Here is a 19,338-nt window from a genome sequence, read left to right as displayed (position 1 = left end):
ATCTGCAGTATTATAACACTGTTACTTTTTTTGGGGGGGGGGGCTTCAAGTCATTGTTGACTCCTGGCGACTGCCTGGATAAGTCCCTGCACTTTTCTTGGCAATGTTTGCCCTTGCCTGCTTCCTAGGGCTGAGAGGGTATGACTGGCCCAAACTCACCATCTCCCAGTTTCTAACTCAGTGTCTTAACAACTACACCAAAATGGCTTTTTATGCTGTTACTCACTGCTTTATTATTTGAATAATCTGATTTTTTTTACCCTATTGTCAAGAATTCTTTCCCAGATACAATTAAATATTTTCCCCAAATCATCATTTTTGTTTGAAGCTGGGAACATGTTTCACTATTTTAAATTTCTCAGTATCCGTCATTAATGTGTACACCACATTTCTTTTAATAATGGCACTTCACTTTTGTTTGTAGGTTTACAACTGTGAACTCGAGAATGTACCTGACTTCAGGGGTTTAACAGACTTCTGTGATACTTTCAAGTTGTATCGAGGTAAAACAGAAGAAAATGATGACCCTACAGTTGTAGGAGAATTTAAGGTACAGAATGACAGTGAAAACAACAAACAAGTTATATTTTTAGGTACAAGAGTGGGGTACATTGGTTTTGTCTCTCCACATCAGCCCACTGAGAATGCAGTCAAAATACACAGTGCAATTATTCCATATTTCCTCTTGAACAGATCTGTGAAAAAGAAAAAGAGAAGCAGCAGGAAAAACATGATGGGTACAAATGATAGACATCATCTGGGTCAGCGGTAAAACTCCATGACTGAGGAATGAATGTCTGCTCAATAAAAGTCTTGTCTGGAAAAACCTAGAGAAAATAGGGAGCCTGTGAAATGGTTGTACTGTGTGTAGAATGTTGGTCTATTCTCCCATGGTTTTATTTATATTCATGTTTAATTGTTTTTAATGGTTATTTTAGACTTGTTTTTAAATGTTTGTTTTATTGTGCACCACCCAGAGTCACATTGGTGAGATGGGTGGCTATATAAATTTGATTGATTGATTGATTGATTGATAGATAGATAGATAGATAGTCAAAAAACAGTAAGGTAGAAAAGAAGCTGCAAAGAGAAAGAGAGAGAAGCAAACAAAAAGAAACCCTTCTAACTCTTGGCTTTCAGTTATCACTGATTTCCCCCATGAATTATTCATATTCCTGTCAGATTATCTCAAGGGAACACAGCTGTAGCAGCAGCCCACAGGGTAAATGGCTGAAGGTTTCAAATCTCCTCTCTCAGAAATGCCCTGGGACTACACACCCTGGCCCAACTTCCTACTCAGGCATAGTTGTTTGATAGTTACTGCTGTCACTTCATATCTTCCATATCTTTTCTTGGTATCCTCCCTCCTAACTTGGTCTATGGAAAGAGACTGATTCCCATGACCTCTGTTGTCCTTCTGGCATATAAAAGGATAACAATGAAAAAAAAATTAGTACAATATCCTGACCCTGTAGCTTATAGGCATATAGCTAAAAATTACATTACTTCCTGTCCTTGGGAGATAGACCAATCTCACCTGAAATAAACAAAATCAAACTTTATTTTAAAAACCTAGACTATATGGACTCTTATTTACCAAGATATATGCTATTGTCTCAGCATGGTACAGGATGATTATGCTTTGTTAAAATTAATGAGCTAGGGAAGGGTTCTGCTTTCAAATTAAATTTCAGCTCACAAGACGTTAATAAAAAGTGACATAAGCCTTCTTGGCAGCCATCAGATATTCCACAGAATGCTCCTTTTGTGCAGTGAACTAAAAACACAGGCCAAAAAGACTTAAGTAGAATACACCCACAGAAGAATAAAATCAAAACTCTAATATAGTATTCTGCCTAAACTGGATTACTTATTACCTATTTCTTTTTAAATAGAATCCTCTGAAGCAAAATCCTCTGCTGCTTTGCCTTAGACCTCCCCCAGTTTCTTGGGATAATTCCAGACATCTAACAGAGCTATTGGGGAAATGTTGTCCCAACTCAAGTCCAACTTCTTGCTCCATTTCCCTGGAATTAGATTCAAATCTCCTAAATCTAGCCAAAAGGAAAGAGTTAGGGAAAATCAGGCTTTTGCACATGTGATAGAGCATCTCTCCCTCTGAATATTGATTGAAACATTGGCTGTCAAATGAATGTAGAGTTGGGTTTGCATTCAACACATTCACCACAGCATCAATAATAAAAAAAAGAGAGTTATCCAGATATGTTTTCATGTTTGGCTTATAGACATTAATATTTCCGAAGACATACTTTCTCAATGAGAAATGTTAATGAAAATGAATTCTCATTTTGTATTCAGAACAATATGAATAGATCAAGACAAATCTTGTGAAGGTATAAGAGTTTTTTAATGAAAATAATTAATGTGGTATAATTGCATATTATGGCAGGATACCATTTTAATAAATAATAAATGTAATATATAATTATACATTCCTTGCTTATTCCCCAGGTAAAAGGGCTTGTTTTGGCTTATTTACTAGTATTCATGTGATTTATTAGGGCTCCTTCCGGATCTATACACTACCAGATGATCCAACTGTATCACCTCCTCCTCGGCAGTTCCGTGAATTACCAGACAGTGGACCTCAAGAGTGTATTGTACGGATTTATATAGTACGAGCCTTAATGCTCCAACCTAAGGATAATAATGGACTGGTAAGTTAATGTCTCCAGCCAGTAGTACTGATTAGAGCATTGCTGCACTAACTGGGAAATAATGAGGTGGAATGACAGGAATGAATAAATATAAAATGATACGGTATGAAATGTTCCTAAATAACGGAGTTTCGCTAGAGGTTTCTATAAAACGGCACTCAGCACAATCTGTCTCGCAGAGGTGTGAAGGGAATGAATGAGAGAAAGATTCTGAAATTAATGCTCCGATGCAGCAATTAAATGCAACATAAGTAGATCTCACTGCAAGTTGCAGCATCAGCAGTTCCCTGGCAAATAAGTGAAAGGATGTGAGAACATAGCTGACTCCTCCATTGAAATCTTTGGAAATTTAGAATTTTTTTGTGTCCTGAATAGCCATGAATTTAATATTTATAACGTCTCTTAGATCAGTCTACCAATGAATGTTAAAACATCTTTTTTTAACAATATTATTATTATTAAGATTAATATCTTTTTTGTTTGTTTGTTTCCAAATAGTGTGATCCTTACATTAAGATCAGCTTAGGCAAAAAAACTATTGAGGATAGAGATCATTACATTCCCAATACGCTGAATCCAATTTTTGGCAGGTAGGTAACTAAAACCTTCCTCCTTCTCTTGTAATTAGAATTTGGGTACAGAATACCAGATTGGGATCATCCTGTTAAAACAGGGAAAGAAATAATTGTGAATTTATTTTAACATATGAAAAAATAAGTGTGTGTGAGAAGAGAGGGAAAGTGTGACATGTTTTTCTGGTTTTTGTTTTTGTTTTTCTGTCATTTCTGTCATTTTATCTAGAGAAGATCCTTGGTTGGATTAAAACACAGAGAAGAGATGTGATAGAACAATTGTTCCCAAATGAGAAAAAGCTCCTTTGTTTTAAATGTTCTTCTGATACCTGTAGAAACAGAGGTACTCTGGAAGTGCATTTAAAGGAAGATTTTGGGAAACAATGGAAAGTTTAATTCTTACTGATTTAATAGAATGATATACTGCTTACAAGTCAGCTGTATCTGCACGCTCTGATAACTGAAGAAGTATTTTTCATAGAATCATATGGTTGTGAAGGGACTTTGGAGGCCTTTTAATCCAACCCCCTGCCCAAGGCAGGAATTCTTATAATTTTCTAGACAAATGGCTGTCCAACCTTTGCTTGTAAACGTCCAATGATGCAGCACCCATATCTCGAAGAAGCAGACTGTTCTTATTGTTTAATAACTCTCATGGTCAGGAAATTCCTCCTCATTCTGAGTCTGGATCTCCTCAGTAAAGTTTCAGTTCTTGTCCTACCCTTGGACATTATGTAGAATAAATCCATACCCTCTCCCTGTAATAGCCTTTCAAGAACTGGAATCTCACTCTTTCGTTTTAAATAACAGCGCTTAAAACTACTTCGTTGTATGAGTAGTGTTAGTAATAGTTTTGTGGGCTTTGCTCATCTTTTCAATATCACTTTTCTGGAGTTGAAATCTACTAGCCATTTCTGCATTTAGAATGTATGAACTGAGCTGCTTCTTGCCTCAAGAGAAGGATTTGAAAATTTCCGTCTATGACTATGATCTGCTGACTCGAGATGAAAAAGTTGGTGAAACCACAATTGATCTGGAAAACAGATTCCTCTCCCGCTTTGGACCTCACTGTGGGATACCACAACAATACTGCACGTAAGTCTTTGCTATCCTAATTAGATACATGAAAGAAGTCCTCCATCAGTCCTGCTGAGATCAAGTCCTGGGCTTAATCCTAGGGTGGAAGTCACCTAGAATGTGATTGACCACCAGACTCGCCAATTGGTCATCCAATAAATCAGTCTATTCTTAAAAAATCTAGGTGGGCTAGCATTAATCTTTCCCTTAATCTGATTTATTTTTTTAAGATGTGTGGTATGATTGGAATTCTGTGTACTTATTTCTTTTAAACTATAACAAGGTGTGGAAAGAATTCAGTGTATGGTTTCTGGAATTCTTTCCAACTTCTTTAGAAGCAGGTCTGTATTTTCTTCTGCATAACAAAGTAACTTCTTTCATCTCTATGTGCTTTTCTGTTCTTCTGCTGCATCTGTGTGTTTCTACGTATGGGTGCACTGGGAAGCACAGTATGGACTGCATACACTCCATTCTGTGTCAGGTGGGAGTGATGTTAGGATAGCTGACACAGCAATGTTCCAAAGTTCTGCGCAAATGGCTCTCCCATAGGGGTGCACTGGGGGGAAGAACATTTTTTCTGAAATGTTCTTCTCTGCAGCCCCAAACTGAGTGCAGTCCTTTTTCAAACTTGATCTTTCTTTTGCTAGCTTCTCCCCTGACACTAAATTGGCCTTGTCCAAATCTAAGAACTCTGTTTTCAGAGTTATCTTATAATGTCCCAAAGGATGGACACTGTCCTGAGCCCCTTTACATGGTATCTTTCCATATGCCCTTGGGAAGAAACAAATAAATGTGTCCCACATGATCACACCCAAAAAAACACCCTTCTTCCAGAAACGACTTCTCCTGCAGTTTTCCTACACACAAAGACATATACATACATACACACATGCATACAGAAATCCTTGATCCTTCATACTTCTTAAATCCTACCCTTCTGCTCTTAAAATTGCCAAATAATGTTGTCTCTAGATTTTTATTAAAAATTTAAAGGAAAAAAAAATACAGATCAGGAAGTAGATAAATGGGAGTGAATTTACCCTGATCTATTCATCCCTTACCCCTATGCAAACAATGAAAGTGGATAAAGAGATTACTAAATGCCTTCCTTTGAAAACAATGTTATTAAAAGCATTATCTTGGTTCTGATAGGTCTCACTGTAATTAGGTTTATTATTGTATTTCTTTGTTTAAATTGCCAATTGTCATATAAAACCAGAATTTAAAGACTTAATATATACACATACATATTTTTTGGAATAAACAGCAAAAGGGTGATTAAAACTTTGATTTTAGAAAGTTACAAACTGATCAAGGGTCCAGATAAATTTGAAATAAGATTTTGGAATTAACTGTAAGAATTCTTCCCATGGAAAAATGTTTTTGTTTTGAATTCTTTTTTAAAAAAATAAAAAGATAAGACTTTAAAAATTGGACACTAGAGGGAACTAGAGGAACTAAAGATTACAATTAAAGGAGAAGAAGACTTAAATTTGACTTACAAATACAGAATGAAGCAAAATATTTAAAATTGTTCAAAAATACCCTTCAATATGTCCAGTGGACCCAGAAGTTAATTTTAAGAGTATCTGCCATTATAGATATACTGTGTTTAAAACATGTTATGGAAGAGGAACAAGTTTTACTTGAAAAGATTGAGACTAATTTGAAAGTGCATTTAAAAATGGCAGGCTACAAGAATGGCGTGGAAAAGATGCTACACTGGACATACAAATGAAACTGGCTGATGTCTTAATAATTAAAAGGGATATACAAGTAACAAACCAAGAGAGTGACCTGGATAATTTTCTTATATCCTGGATTTACAAAAGAGACTTGTTAAAGCTTTGAAGAATTTTGTGAGAAGAGACAAAGAAAAAATGTACAGAAATCAAGTTCTGGAACATTATTTGAAGGGACTAAAGATCAAGGTTATTAGAAGTAAAAAGAAGGAATATAAAGTTGGTTTATCTGATCAAGGTTAAAATAGATATGTTGTTATCTCTGGTAACCCTTAATGGACTTTTGCTGACATCAGGACTGAATGATAAGGCTTTAAGTATTTGTTTATAGATAAGAGATGGGATATGGGAAAATCAATGTAGAAACCTTTTTAAGAAATTCCATATATGCGTCAATGCCTGCAAAAAATCTAAGTATCCAGAAAAATGTATTTAAAACAAATTAAGAAAAATTAATGAATTTTTAAAAATCTTACATTATTTGTCATTTTGATGGTACTGCTTTTTTTTCTTTTCCTTCCTTCCTTCCTTCCTTCCTTCCTTCCTTCCTTCCTTCCTTCCTTCCTTCCTCCCACCCGCCCACCCGCCCACCTTGTTCTTTTTTTCCCAACCAGTAGAATTTTAAAACAATCATATCTAAGGGTAATCAAAGTAGGTATGTCCAAAACTGTATTTTGTTTCCTATAAAGATCAGGTATCAATACCTGGAGAGACCAATTAAAACCAACACAACTTTTGCAAAATATAGCCAGAGTTAAAGGCCATCGTCCTCCAGTCCTCTCTGAAAATGGAAAAAAGATTAGTTATGCGGGAAGAGACTATACTTTGGAAGAATTTGGTGAGTCCTCCCCTATTTACTGAATGTTAATGATTTATATTTGTCAAGTCTCCATTTACCACCATTATGCTTTTAACTATGTATTAATAGAGAAGGTAGTGCTGCATTTACAGGTAGTCCTTGTTTAGCAACCACAATTGGGACCGGCAACTTCATTGTTAAGTGGTTGCTAAGTGAAATTGTGACTGTGCTTATGATCTTAGTTCAGCTTTCCTTTGCTTTAGAGACCTGCAAAAGTCATAAATGCGAGGATTGGTCGCAAAGTTACCTTGTCATCACCTTCGTAACTGCAAACAGTCGCTAAATGAGGACATTGCTAAACAAGGACTACCTTTATGTCAGTGGTTATGATTTGGTATGCCTGCTTAGCAATGCTCAGTGGGACTTTTCTCTAGTATGCTAGGGAAAAGTGAAAAAATGTTTGCATAAAGTGCGCTCCGAGTCTGAAATCCGTATATTTTAGATTTAAGGCATCATGTCTACATAGATATGAAAAACAATATGCAGATGGGAATATCTGTTCCTTTCAATCTTTGGTGGTGAGTTCCTCATGACTTTCATTGTTTCACTTTATTTCAGAGGTAAACAAAATGTTGCATGAGCATCTTGGATCTGGAGAAGAAAGACTGGCTCTTCACATTCTCAGAACTCAGGGCTTGGTGCCGGAGCATGTGGAAACCAGAACCCTGCGCAGTACTTTCCAGCCCAACATTCCACAAGTAATGCACATTTTTTGGTTTACTTTCTGTTCATGAGATGCAAATTCTTGGTATAGCTAGATACAAAATGATTCCTACCGTAGAGTTGGATACCTATCTACTCCTGTATCCTCCTTTTGTCGGTAATATTATATGACAGCATTTCCCAACCTTGGCAACTTTAACACGTGTGGACTTCAACTCCCAGAATTCCCCAGCCAGCCATGCTGGCTGGGGAAATCTGGGAGTTGAAGTCCACACGTGTTAAAGTTGCCAAGGTTGGGAAACACTGTTATATGGTATAGTTAATAATGCTGTCTTGAGTTTCTGAACAAAAAGGAAGATATAAATCTAACAAATCAATAAATAATATCCAGTTTTATGGGCACAATCCAGCCAAAGATAGAAATATCTGAATCACATAATTTTAGTGGGAGACCTTTAAATGTTATGCTTAAGCATCCCATTTAAACCAATGTAATTCATTTGGATTTTAAATCAAAGTAAACATACTTGATTTGTTGGGTCACAAATTTTGTTGGCTAGCCACCTAGTATTTAGTAGGATTTCAATCTGCTAAAAAGTGAAATATAGTACACAAAATAAAATAAATAGTAGAAATATATAATAATAATAATCAGATGATCATCATTATGGGAAGTAGCGTGTGAAGGATGCTTCTGAGGGTTAAAGTTAAAATCCCATTGCGTATTATTATGATGATATTATGAGTCAGGGTCTAAAAGGCTCTTTTGACTGGATCCTATGAATGGTCTTCTTTCCTTGTTCCCCACTGCTCTGTATTATATTGCAAAATGTTTTTGAAAAACCCATTGGTTTCAACCATAGCTTGTCCTTTGAATATAAAAGAGTTGGGTGGGACTCCTGTTCAAGACAACCCAGCCAAATATGACATGGGCATGCAAAGTGAATTCTAAGGTGTTATGCATCCAGTACATGTCATCAGATTAGAATACTAGCATGTTAAGAGATGGGTTTTCTTTTCTTCTGTTTTTAAAATAAAGCTTGACGTGATCATTGTCTTACTGATACAGGGAAAGCTTCAAATGTGGGTGGATGTTTTTCCCAAAAGCTTGGGCCCACCAGGTCCTCCTTTTAACATCATCCCTCGCAAGGCTAAAAAGTGAGTAAACTTGGCTGACGTTTACTAGCATGCTTTTTCGTGGCCCAGAAACATTGATCCTTTCAAATCTGAGGTGAACGAAAGGTTTGCATTGTATTCTGTTCACTTGTGCTGCCCAGGGTCACCATCGCTGAACTCAGATGGAGGCAACCATGAGAGCATTAAACCTTACCGCTTTATTCTTTCCACATCTTGCATTACAGATATGAGCTACGGGTGATTATTTGGAACACCAAGGATGTCATCCTGGATGAGAAAAGCATCACAGGGGAAGAAATGAGTGACATCTATGTAAAAGGGTAAGGATGCCTTTTGCATGACATTGAAAATAGGAAACTCTTGTTTAGTAATACTGACACTGGTCACTTTGCACTGCAATCAGTTGGAACCTTTGGAATGAATATTCATTCAATATTCATATTCAGTCATTTGGTCATATTGTCAATAATCATAAATTTGGCTGCAAGGCTGTACAGTGTTCTTAAATTAGAAGGATTAGTCAGTTCCATAGACTGCACAGCCCAATCTGCTTGCTTTTGCCTTTCAGATGGATGTCTGGCTACGAAGAAAACAAACAGAAAACAGATGTCCATTATAGGTCCCTTGATGGGGAGGGGAACTTCAACTGGAGATTTATTTTTCCTTTTGAGTATTTTCCAGCGGAGCAACTCTGCACAGTTTCAAAAAAGGTATCATTCCTGGACACGAATGAAAACTCTGCAGTAACTACTACACGTGAGAATGAGTGTGTAATGTTCCTCCAAGCTTGTATTTGTTTTAATGTAGCTGTGAAAACCATAGGACACAGATCTGCAGGCAGAAGGATGAGAGACCTTTTAGCCTTGCCCTGCTTCTCTGATTTACCACTCGGCCACTTTTTCATCCTTAGAAGAAAAGAATTATGCATTAATATTTTTCCCTAAGGATGAAAAACAAGGAGAAGGTATGTGGGAAGGGCAATTTTGAATAGGAAATAGAAACGAAAGGAACACAGCTCGTCCCTTTACTGTTCTTTCATGCCCATTTTTCATTTAGAACAGCGGCAATCAAATATGCTTGTCATGTAATGTCTCATTTGAGAGATATTACATGGTACAAGATAATAGTCTAGAAATATAAGACAACTAACTTTAAGAGTGGTTATGCTTGTCAGTGGGCAATCTTCCCTGTCATCACAGTGAGTGCCTGCCCCACCTTGCTAGCTAGTATTTATTTCTCTATCTTTAAAAATGCTTTCCCCCCTTTTTTTTACTCTAGCAATGTTTAATGGAAGGGAAACTCAATTTTCAGGCAAAAGCTTTCAAAAACTGAAATTCAGAAATACAAAATACATCATCAGATATTGAAAACAGTGAAAAACTATCCTCAATACATGATTTAAAAAAACTAAGTAAAATATAACAAATGATTTAAAAATGAGTCAGAACAAATGAGCCTTCAAAATCCTTTCCAAGGCCAACAAAGGAGGCATCCCAAATCTGGAGGAGGGGGGTTTCACAGAAAAGACCCTCCTCCTAATTCTCATTCTGTTTTGCGTAACTTTGCAAAATGTGGCAGCAAGGCTACTAACTGATACAAGGGTTAGGGAGTGCATGATGTGCTGAAAGTTCAGCACGGATTGTTAGTGATTGTCCAGGCACAATTCAGGAAATTGCTCCTAATCCGTAAACAGGGGACTGTTCAGCACTTCAGATTAGAAGGCAAAAAGGGGCACACACCTGGCACCTGTCTGCAACTCCTTCAAAAGCCGTGTCTTTTCCCAGGATCATGTGGCACTGTCACAGGGACACATAGAAAAAATAAGTTGCCAAGGATTTGTTTGTACTGTGGCTAGTTACAAGAGGGGAAAAATCCAGTGGCTGGATCTAGTTTATGTGTGTTTTCCTTGAATACAAAGTGTTTACTGAATACACTTAAGACCGTGGAGATGATTGTGGACTTTAGAAAGAATCCTTCTCCTATTCCTCCCCTTACTATACTTAACAGTCTAGTATCAGTGGTAGAGTCCTTCAGGTTCCTGGGCTCTATACTTTCCCAAGACCTGAAATGGACGTATAACATTACAGCTATTATTAAAAAGGCACAGCAAAGGATGTTTTTCCTGCGGCAACTTAGGAAGTTTAAATTATCCCAGGAGCTCTTGGTGCAGTTTTACAGAGGAATCATTGAGTCTGTTATCTGCTCCTCTATAACTGTCTGGTTTGGTTCTGCAACCAAACAGGACAGACTCAGACTCCAACGAATAGTTAAGTCTGCAGAAAGGATCATTGCAATCCATCTGCCTTCTGTAGAAGAACTATATACTGTGAGGGTCAAAAGGAGGGCAGAGAGGATATCTGCAGACTCTTCTCATCCTGGGTACAATCTGTTCCAACTTCTTCCTTCAGGATGGCGCCATAGAGCTCCTTATGTTAAAACATCCAGACATCAGAATAGTTTTTTCCCTCGTGCCATTGCTTTGGTGAATACCATGTGGTCTTTTTTTTGCTCTTATCCAAACGCACCGTTGATTTTGCTGTTATCACCGAAGATAAATTCCTTGTGTATGTTTTATACTTGGCCATTAAAGTATTGGTATTTAACCAGCTTTCAGTGGGCAGAGTACCACTGGCTTCTAATGTACACATTATTTATTTTATTTATTTATTAAACTTGTCCCCGCCCATCTCCCCCCAATGGGGGACTCTGGGCAGCTTACAACATATTAAAACGATAAATAAATATACAGTTAAAATTTATAAGAGGACACATCTACAAAGAATAAAAGGGAAAGGAAAAAGGAAAAATCCGGGAGGCCGATGGAAGCAACACCAGGCCTCTAAGGGGCTAGCCAACCCCATATCTGATGACCTCCCTCCCTTCATTACCTTGAAATACAGTTGATCCTTCTAATCTCTGTAGATGTGATGGAATGGAATTATGAAGGCCAGGCTCATGATGTCAGGCCTAGCCCAAGGAACTCCAAGAGACCATGTAAATTCAGTCCAGCTATGTTTATTAGCTACAACCTCTAGCAAGAATCTTCCCAGACTGAAACCCCAGCTCCCAAGTAATGCCAGCCACAACATTGTGAATTCCTCAGAGAGGTGCCAGTTTCATCCTCTTGTATCTCCCACGTTCCTCAGGAGATGAAAGAAAATGTTTTTTGCCCTGAGCCTGGCCTTCATAATTCCATTCCATCACAGTAGAGTTTCTTCACTCAGAACTGAAATGATGGAGAGTGGTAGATGGGTGATGCTAAGAGCACTTCTGCAAAAGATAGTGAGGGAAATATACTATAAACTCCTTGCTTAGTCTCCCACTGCTCTGATTCTGGTTCTTAGGAACACTTCTGGAGTCTTGACAACACCGAATTCAGAATTCCACCCAAGCTGCTTATTCAGATATGGGATAATGATAAATTTTCCTTGGACGATTATCTGGGTATGTATATAGTATTTTGGGATGAGGGGGAGAGAGATATGCCCCAAATATCCTGAAGTTCTGTGAGCCAAAATATCCTGAGATAATGACCCAGTTCTCTTTCCCTGCCCCTCCTCTTTTTCTTTAGGTTTTGTTGAACTTGATTTACACAACACAGTGGTGCCAGCGAAGGTTTCACAAAAGTGCAGTTTAGACATGATTCCAGAATACAAGCCAATGAGTTTGCATAAGACTGTTAAGACTGCTTCACTGTTTGAACAGAAATCCATGAGGGGATGGTGGCCGTGCTACGTAGAAAAAGATGGCTCCCGTATTTTGGCTGTAAGGTTCTGTTAATACTCCTTTAATTACTGGGGTTTTCCTTTTGCCTCTCAAACTTTGATTACTCTTCTTCCTCACAACAGATTTAACTTGGTCTTGAAGGGGAGTACTGTACACAACATTTAAAAATAATTAAATAAATAAAACAGCAGTTCTATGCCTGGCCACTCCTTCCATGGGACTTTCTTTTCATTTGTCTTGAGATTTATACTTCCAAGATTTTTGTATGAGTTGTTTTATAAAATCCACTCCACTTCTGGATATCCCATTTCTTTGCCTACTCTCCTCCACACTAGACCATGAGGAAGGGACAGAATCCAGAAGCTGTCTACTAACTGTTTCTTGCCCCAAATACCAAAGGAGCAGAGATTGAATTGATTATCAAGATTAATTCCCAGAAGTACCAATATGCAGTGAAAATCAGTGCAACTAATGCACACCCACACCCATATCACACACTCACAAAATCTGGGTTGGGGGAGTCTCCTGGGGAGAATCTGGCTGGGGAATTCTGGGAACTGAAATCCACACGTCTTAAAGTTGCTGAGATTGAGAAACACTGATCTAGATCACATTTGGAGATGGGGTTGAAATCTGCGTGTGCAACACTGAACATCATGAATAAAAGCATTACAGTGTGGTACTATAAAATTCTTGATAATATTTTTATTTATTTAAAGGGTAAAGTTGAAATGACTCTGGAAGTCCTTGGTGAAAAAGACATTGATGAACGGCCGGCTGGCAAAGGAAGAGATGAACCTAATATGAACCCCAAACTAGACCTGCCAAAGTAAGATGTTTTCCTCTTTTTATTTTAAGGTTAATATCTTGCAGATTGGCCTCCCAGCATGTTGACATGTTTGTTTATAAGCCTTGGAAATATCTTGGGAAGGTCACGTCCAGGGAAACTTAAAGCTTTAAAAAGAGAATCATTTCAGTGACTACACCTGCTTAGTTTGGCTCTCAGCGGTCCAGTGACCTTTGCTTTAATGCAGTGTTTCTCAACCTTGGCAACTTGAAGATGGGTGGACTTCAACTCCCAGAAATCCCCAGCCAGTATGAGGAGGGGATTGGGAAGGGTCAGGTTGAGAGACACTGCTTTAATGCATAGTCCACCCTAAAGGTTTGACCTTACTGGAGACAGTTGGAATTCATTTCTGTATTGCACAACTTCTCATTTGTAACTTGGAAAATTACATTAAAATGATCATTGTTGGGCAAACCTTACTTTTAAAAACTGTAATATAAATAGTAGTGGGCATTTGGAGATGAGAGCTATGGGAGAGAAATAAACATTCTTTTTAAGCACATAACCTGGAAAAATTGAGCATTTACACAAATATACGGGTAGTCCTCACCTACCAGCCATTGGTTCAATGACCTTTCAAAGTTACAATGGTGCTGAAAAAATGACTATACAGCCCATTTTCGACCTTCACAGCATCCCTCAATCACATGACCGCCATTAGAGTCAGTACACGTCCTGTGCCTGTCCTGCGTTTTTTCTTCCCCCCCCCTCTTGCAGAGCAAAGAGATTGGAGAGGAAGGGATTGCATGAGAGCCAGCTATTTGCTATTCTACACATCAAAAGCAATGCAATCACGCCGGCAGTCCAGGGCTGGAAGCTGCAAGCGCACCATGCAAACAGCTTACTCTCTTGAAATCTCTTCCTCTCCAATCTCTCTGCTCTGCTGGGGATGGGAGGGAGCAGACGATTTCTGTAGGCAATCTCTCTTACAGACCCTTCCCACCCCCCCTGCAGAGCAGAGGGATTGGAGAGGGATTTCAAGAGAGTAAGCTGTTTGCTCTTCTATACATCAAGAGCAATGGCTCACACCGGCAGTGGGAAAGGGTCAGGCAAAGGAGAGATTACCTACTGAAATTGCTTGCTTTTTTCCTCCCTCCCACCTTGCAGAGTGGAGAGATTGAAGAGGAAGAGATTTCAAGAGAGTAAGCTGGTTGTGTAGTGCCCCCAGGCTGCAGCACGTTCACATTGTTTTCGACATGTACAAGACAGCAGTCAGGCACTCCAGCATTCCAAAGGGCGGGGGAGTGGTTAGGAGGCAAACCAAAGCCAAAGGTGTGAAGCTGAGTGGTCTTGTCTCTTTCCAGCCAGAAAGCGCAGTTGAATATCTACTGGATTCTTGCGTTCAACAGAGCAGTAATAGTATTCAGACACTAAATCCAAAATCCAAGCTCTGAGTGATCGATTATTTCATTTTATAAACAGAAGATATTTTATACTAGATTTTTAAAGTCATAATTTCTGCACACATAGTCAACTATATCAAAGCTATGTCACTAATTGGACCTTCCTTCCTTCCACAGCCGGCCAGATACATCCTTCCTTTGGTTCACAAATCCATGCAAGACAATGAAATTTATTGTGTGGCGGAGATTTAAGTGGGTCTTCATTGGGATCATCATTCTGCTGATTGTGCTTTTATTTGTAGCAATCCTTCTGTATTCCTTGCCAGTATGTATTTTCTATTTGTATCTTTTTCATCTCAAGTTGGTTAAGTTGATAATCAGGTTATATATTTATGCACTTGACCACAGACAAACATTCCTTCATCTTGGCTCCAATAGGCATTGATAGGAAGGTATATGTTTTTAATTTTACTGAGCAAAATGAGTACTTTTTAAATGGATTAAAATCTAAATCAAGTCATTATTGCTTTAATTAGGCTATTACTTTACACATGTTCAAAGTATGAGATATTTTATATTGAATAATATGTGGTACCAATAAGGCGATAACTAAATAATCCGATTCAAATGTCACAAGGTGTGAGAAGATACCTTTTTAACAATAAATTGATTTAGTAGATAAGATATATTGCTTCCCACAGTACTATATATCATGTATTGGTTAGTATTAGATAACTTTCAAGATCCCTACCGTTTCTATGATTCTGTGAAACTGTAACAGTAATTAGACTAATTAAACTAAGAGTAATTAGGCTAATTAGAATCTCTATGATTCTGTAAAACTAAAATAGTAATTTGATTAATTAATTATTGTAGCACTGTATCAAGATCACATTAAGGATCAGTTCCCTGCCATAATGTTTGTATATGCTGTTCTGAAAGCAAGTTAAATGTATCACCAAAGCAAGAGCTTTTTGAACCTAACCTGTGTGCAGAAAAGGAGTATGTTTACAAATGTCCATCAGTGCATAGGGGACGATTGGCTAAGCCCCACAATATGCCTATCCTTTTTCTTTAAAACATTTTATATTTTGGAGTGATTTTAGCTGAACGCTTGTGAGTTAAAAACTACCATACATGATTAAATGTGTAGAATTCATTTTGGCTTCTTTTTATTTTTGTAGAACTACATTTCAATGAAGATTGTGAATCCATTTTCAGCTCATTAAGGAAGATATTGTTCTTGAAGCTTGACTTTGAAACGAGGTCATACAACCTTTGGGCCAAATTGAACAACCACATCAAATTATATGTCTGTCTCTGATCTTCTGAGTTTTGCACCAGGAAAAGGACCATTTATGTGAATTCAAGTGTTATCCAAGATGTTTTGAGTAATGACAGCTGAAAGTGACTATGATTCCTGAATTATGACTTTGATAGCCGAAAGATGATAAAATGATCTGTCTTCTTTGTTCTCAAACAACAGTTTTCTCAATATATCTTTCATTATTTGTTTCAGTTTTACCTTTCTTTTAAAGATGTACTCTATTCACACTGTAATCTTATACACGTCTACTGGCAAGTAATTCCTTTGAGTTTCATAGGGACTCGCTTCCAAGTAAGTGGAATAGGACTGCAGACTTCAAAAGTTTATTTTAATCATGAGCAGTTTGAAATTGTGCCTCTTACATTTATGAGGGAAAAAACAGATGCTACATATTCTTACAAAAGAAAGTGCAATAAAATGGTTCACTAGTGGTATGAATAGGGTATTTTAAAAGATCATAATAACAGCACTGAGCTTCACTTTGCTATGGTTCAGCTATATGAACAAAACAGTGAAATAAAGCCAAACAAACTTTCAGTTTACTTTTGTGGTTATTGTCTTTAGCAAAATACAGATGTGGTACTCAGTTTATTTAAAATATTTATTGTCCAGATACTATTCAGAGGTTCTACTGGCAGGTTACAATCCATAAGAAGCAAAATAGAATAGTAAAATAAATATTAATTAAATTTAGAACATACAGTAATAATCAAAGTAACACTGATAGAGGGAGTCTTAAAGGACATAAGGCATGAGAGTCAGAGGAATCCACAAGATATAATTCCCTATAAATGTTTAGGGATGTACTGAGACAAAGACTCCCTCAGATATGATCCCAAACCATTAAAAGCCTGCCTTAACATATCCTGGAGACAGCAGAAAAACGTACCAAATATATAAAATTTGCAACTCCCATTACTGATCCCTATCTGATCATAGTAATTATGTCACCAAAAGTTGTGTTCAATTATGTTGTGCTTGGGGCAACTTAAAGCAAGGGCCTAATGATACGCCCCCCCCCCCAGCTTCATTTTCCACTCTGACCAAGTGTCACCAGCTGGCGGGAAAACAATCACCAATCACTCTCCTTAATGTGGGATGGAGTGTAGTCAGTTGAGTTTTGACAGATGATTACATGGTGGGTATAGCCATCTGTCAACACATAATTTTGAACTGTGGGTATAAAATTAACCTAACAGGTAGGAAATGCTAAAGAGGGTGGGGAGACATGGGGAAAGCAGGAGGGAGCTCTCCTAATGTACCTTGCAGCCCCTTTTCCCCACCTGTTACCTGTCAGTCCGACTAAGTTTAAACTTGGACATAGACTAATGGTGTGGTGCTTGGTGAACACCACCCTGTGCTCGAAATTAGCCCAGCCTCTGACCCCATGAGGTGCTGCCATGCCTTCCATAAGTCTGCATATGGAGAGTATGCTATATGTTTATACACCACGTTAGCAATGTAGCGCTACTAGGGATAATCTGAGCACACTGCCCATACCAACTCCAAATCTGGAATTGGTAAATACACTTTAACTTAGAATTGTTGATGCACTCATATTCCAACTGCTTCTTTGTTTTTCTCCAGGACTTCAAAGCTGTGTGATGTTCCTCTGCAATTTTCTCGAATATATTGCTTTTTCAGTGGCTGAACGTGACACACACGCATACACATGAAGTGCAGTTCAAGGCTTTACTTGGTTTTGAGTAATTACAACAGTGTCAGGCAGGGTGTGTATGCAGATGCACACACAGTCTCAAACAATCCTGAATCACTTGGAAACTTACAAGCAAGATCCTGGTAAGCAAAAGTTCCAAGCAGCAGGCAGAAGCATCATCAGGGCACAGTCGGGAAGTTGTAGAGTCGTCGTAGGTCATTAGCTAATCTAGGTTCAAAAGCACAGAGTTTTCACAGGCAAGAGTTCAGGGTACAATGGACAAAGGTTCCAGTGAACGGTTGTTCCCAATGAAGGACTGCCTGCTAGCGGTGACTCTAAAATACAGCCCCACCAGTTGTAAGCAATCACCGGTGGGAACGCCCCACCTCACAAGGAGCCCTGCAGACCTCCTCTGTGCTGTCCTTTGCTCGCCCTTACCTGCCTTAGGCCTGGGAGGAGGGCCTGGATCAGACCTTTGATCTTCTGCTGCTTCCAGCTGCTCCAGAGGTTCTGCAATCAAATCAGCCCCAGGTGTCTCCCTGACGCTCCCTGAGGCAGGCTGCTGTTCCACAAGATCCTCTGAAGTGACCTCCTCCTCCTCAGACTCCTCAGAGTCAGAGCTGGCCATGACACTCAGGTCCTGCTGGCCTTACCCTACATGACCAGGGCATCTAGTGCCAGCCATGTGGGAATGGAGCAGGGAAACTGTTGCCGTCATCCCATCAGAAGAATGTAAGTAATGATGGTATACAGACATAGGCACCATACTTCATCAGACTAGTCCTGAGGGCTTTGCCCGGTTGTTTAGAAAGTTTGGGCCCTGATTGAGTAGAAGCGAGAACAGGCCCACTTAATGTGTTGCAATCATTCGAAAAGATAACAGTAGACAGCCCTGACCTATACCGAGTTCAATATTCCACACTAATTAAGGGATTCAGGATGGAGAAGTAGTTGAACTACACAGGACCATTTGCCCCTTCTTCTTATGATTCCTGTTTCTTCCACTTGGCATCAGATGTAGTATTTTTTTCTCATTCCTATATTAATATATATAGCATGTGGAATTAATACAATACCAATAAATTACAGCAGCGCATTCGATTAATTCTAAAAGGAAAGTACCTAGCCCTAACTTGTACTATCATCAGAAGGTGAATTGTCTCACAACAAAGAGCTGTGCCACCTCCTATCCTAATAATTGTATTGGTCAGCTAAGTGCTCTCAAAGTGCACATTCATGGTTCATCTGAACCGTCAGGCACATCTTACAGACGGAAAACCTAGGCATGGAGTTCTGTGTGTAAGTAGGACACATTCTGATACATTTCTATAGACTCTGGGAACTTGCTAACAGTCTGTCATGTCCTCCCCATGATCTACTGAAGTCCCCATGAAGAGAACGGCCAAAATCAAAACGTCAAATACAATCCTTTTAAACAAAACTAGTTAACACATACAGCTGAGAACCTTCACTTTTGGCTGGGTTCACATAGCAAATAGACCTCACCTCAGGTTAAAAAAATATCATTGCTGAATTCATGGAACATGTAGCATGCCAAGAAATAAACTGTATTGTGACTTACCATCATGGCTTGGTTCATATATCATGCTGAGACAATGGCTGGTTCCTATCACATGCTGGATCACAATCTATCAAACCCTACTTTAGCTCAGTCAAGTATCTTATGAGGGTCAGGTGTTTGTGTGAATA

At 38.5% G+C, this 19,338-nt stretch overlaps 1 protein-coding gene across 3 annotated transcripts in view; it reads left to right on the top strand.

The window, feature by feature from the left end:
• Positions 1 to 16,508, top strand: part of MYOF (myoferlin) — a 103,626-nt gene extending 87,118 nt beyond the window's left edge. For 2 of the 3 annotated variants that reach the window (XM_007431764.3, XM_025168908.2), the window contains 14 exons: positions 425 to 550; positions 2,523 to 2,678; positions 3,177 to 3,268; positions 4,175 to 4,345; positions 6,759 to 6,907; positions 7,487 to 7,626; positions 8,661 to 8,749; positions 8,953 to 9,048; positions 9,297 to 9,438; positions 12,073 to 12,172; positions 12,300 to 12,493; positions 13,174 to 13,283; positions 14,822 to 14,969; positions 15,829 to 16,508. In XM_007431764.3, the coding sequence (XP_007431826.1) occupies positions 425 to 550; positions 2,523 to 2,678; positions 3,177 to 3,268; positions 4,175 to 4,345; positions 6,759 to 6,907; positions 7,487 to 7,626; positions 8,661 to 8,749; positions 8,953 to 9,048; positions 9,297 to 9,438; positions 12,073 to 12,172; positions 12,300 to 12,493; positions 13,174 to 13,283; positions 14,822 to 14,969; positions 15,829 to 15,873 (1,758 nt within the window). In that variant the 3' untranslated portion in view covers positions 15,874 to 16,508. Of the gene's footprint in view, positions 1 to 424; positions 551 to 2,522; positions 2,679 to 3,176; positions 3,269 to 4,174; positions 4,346 to 6,758; positions 6,908 to 7,486; positions 7,627 to 8,660; positions 8,750 to 8,952; positions 9,049 to 9,296; positions 9,439 to 12,072; positions 12,173 to 12,299; positions 12,494 to 13,173; positions 13,284 to 14,821; positions 14,970 to 15,828 lie in introns of those variants that run through there. The other variant, XR_015793560.1, reaches the window with a different exon arrangement.
• Positions 16,509 to 19,338: the final 2,830 nt, after the last annotated feature.

The sequence above is a fragment of the Python bivittatus genome, unplaced genomic scaffold (genome assembly GCF_059951505.1).
Source record: "Python bivittatus isolate LINGU-HERP-01145 unplaced genomic scaffold, Pbiv_v1 ctg000780_np1212, whole genome shotgun sequence".
Classification (NCBI taxonomy): domain Eukaryota; kingdom Metazoa; phylum Chordata; class Lepidosauria; order Squamata; family Pythonidae; genus Python; species Python bivittatus.
Note: the sequence above shows the minus strand (reverse complement) of the source record. Positions and strands in the feature narration are given on the sequence as shown.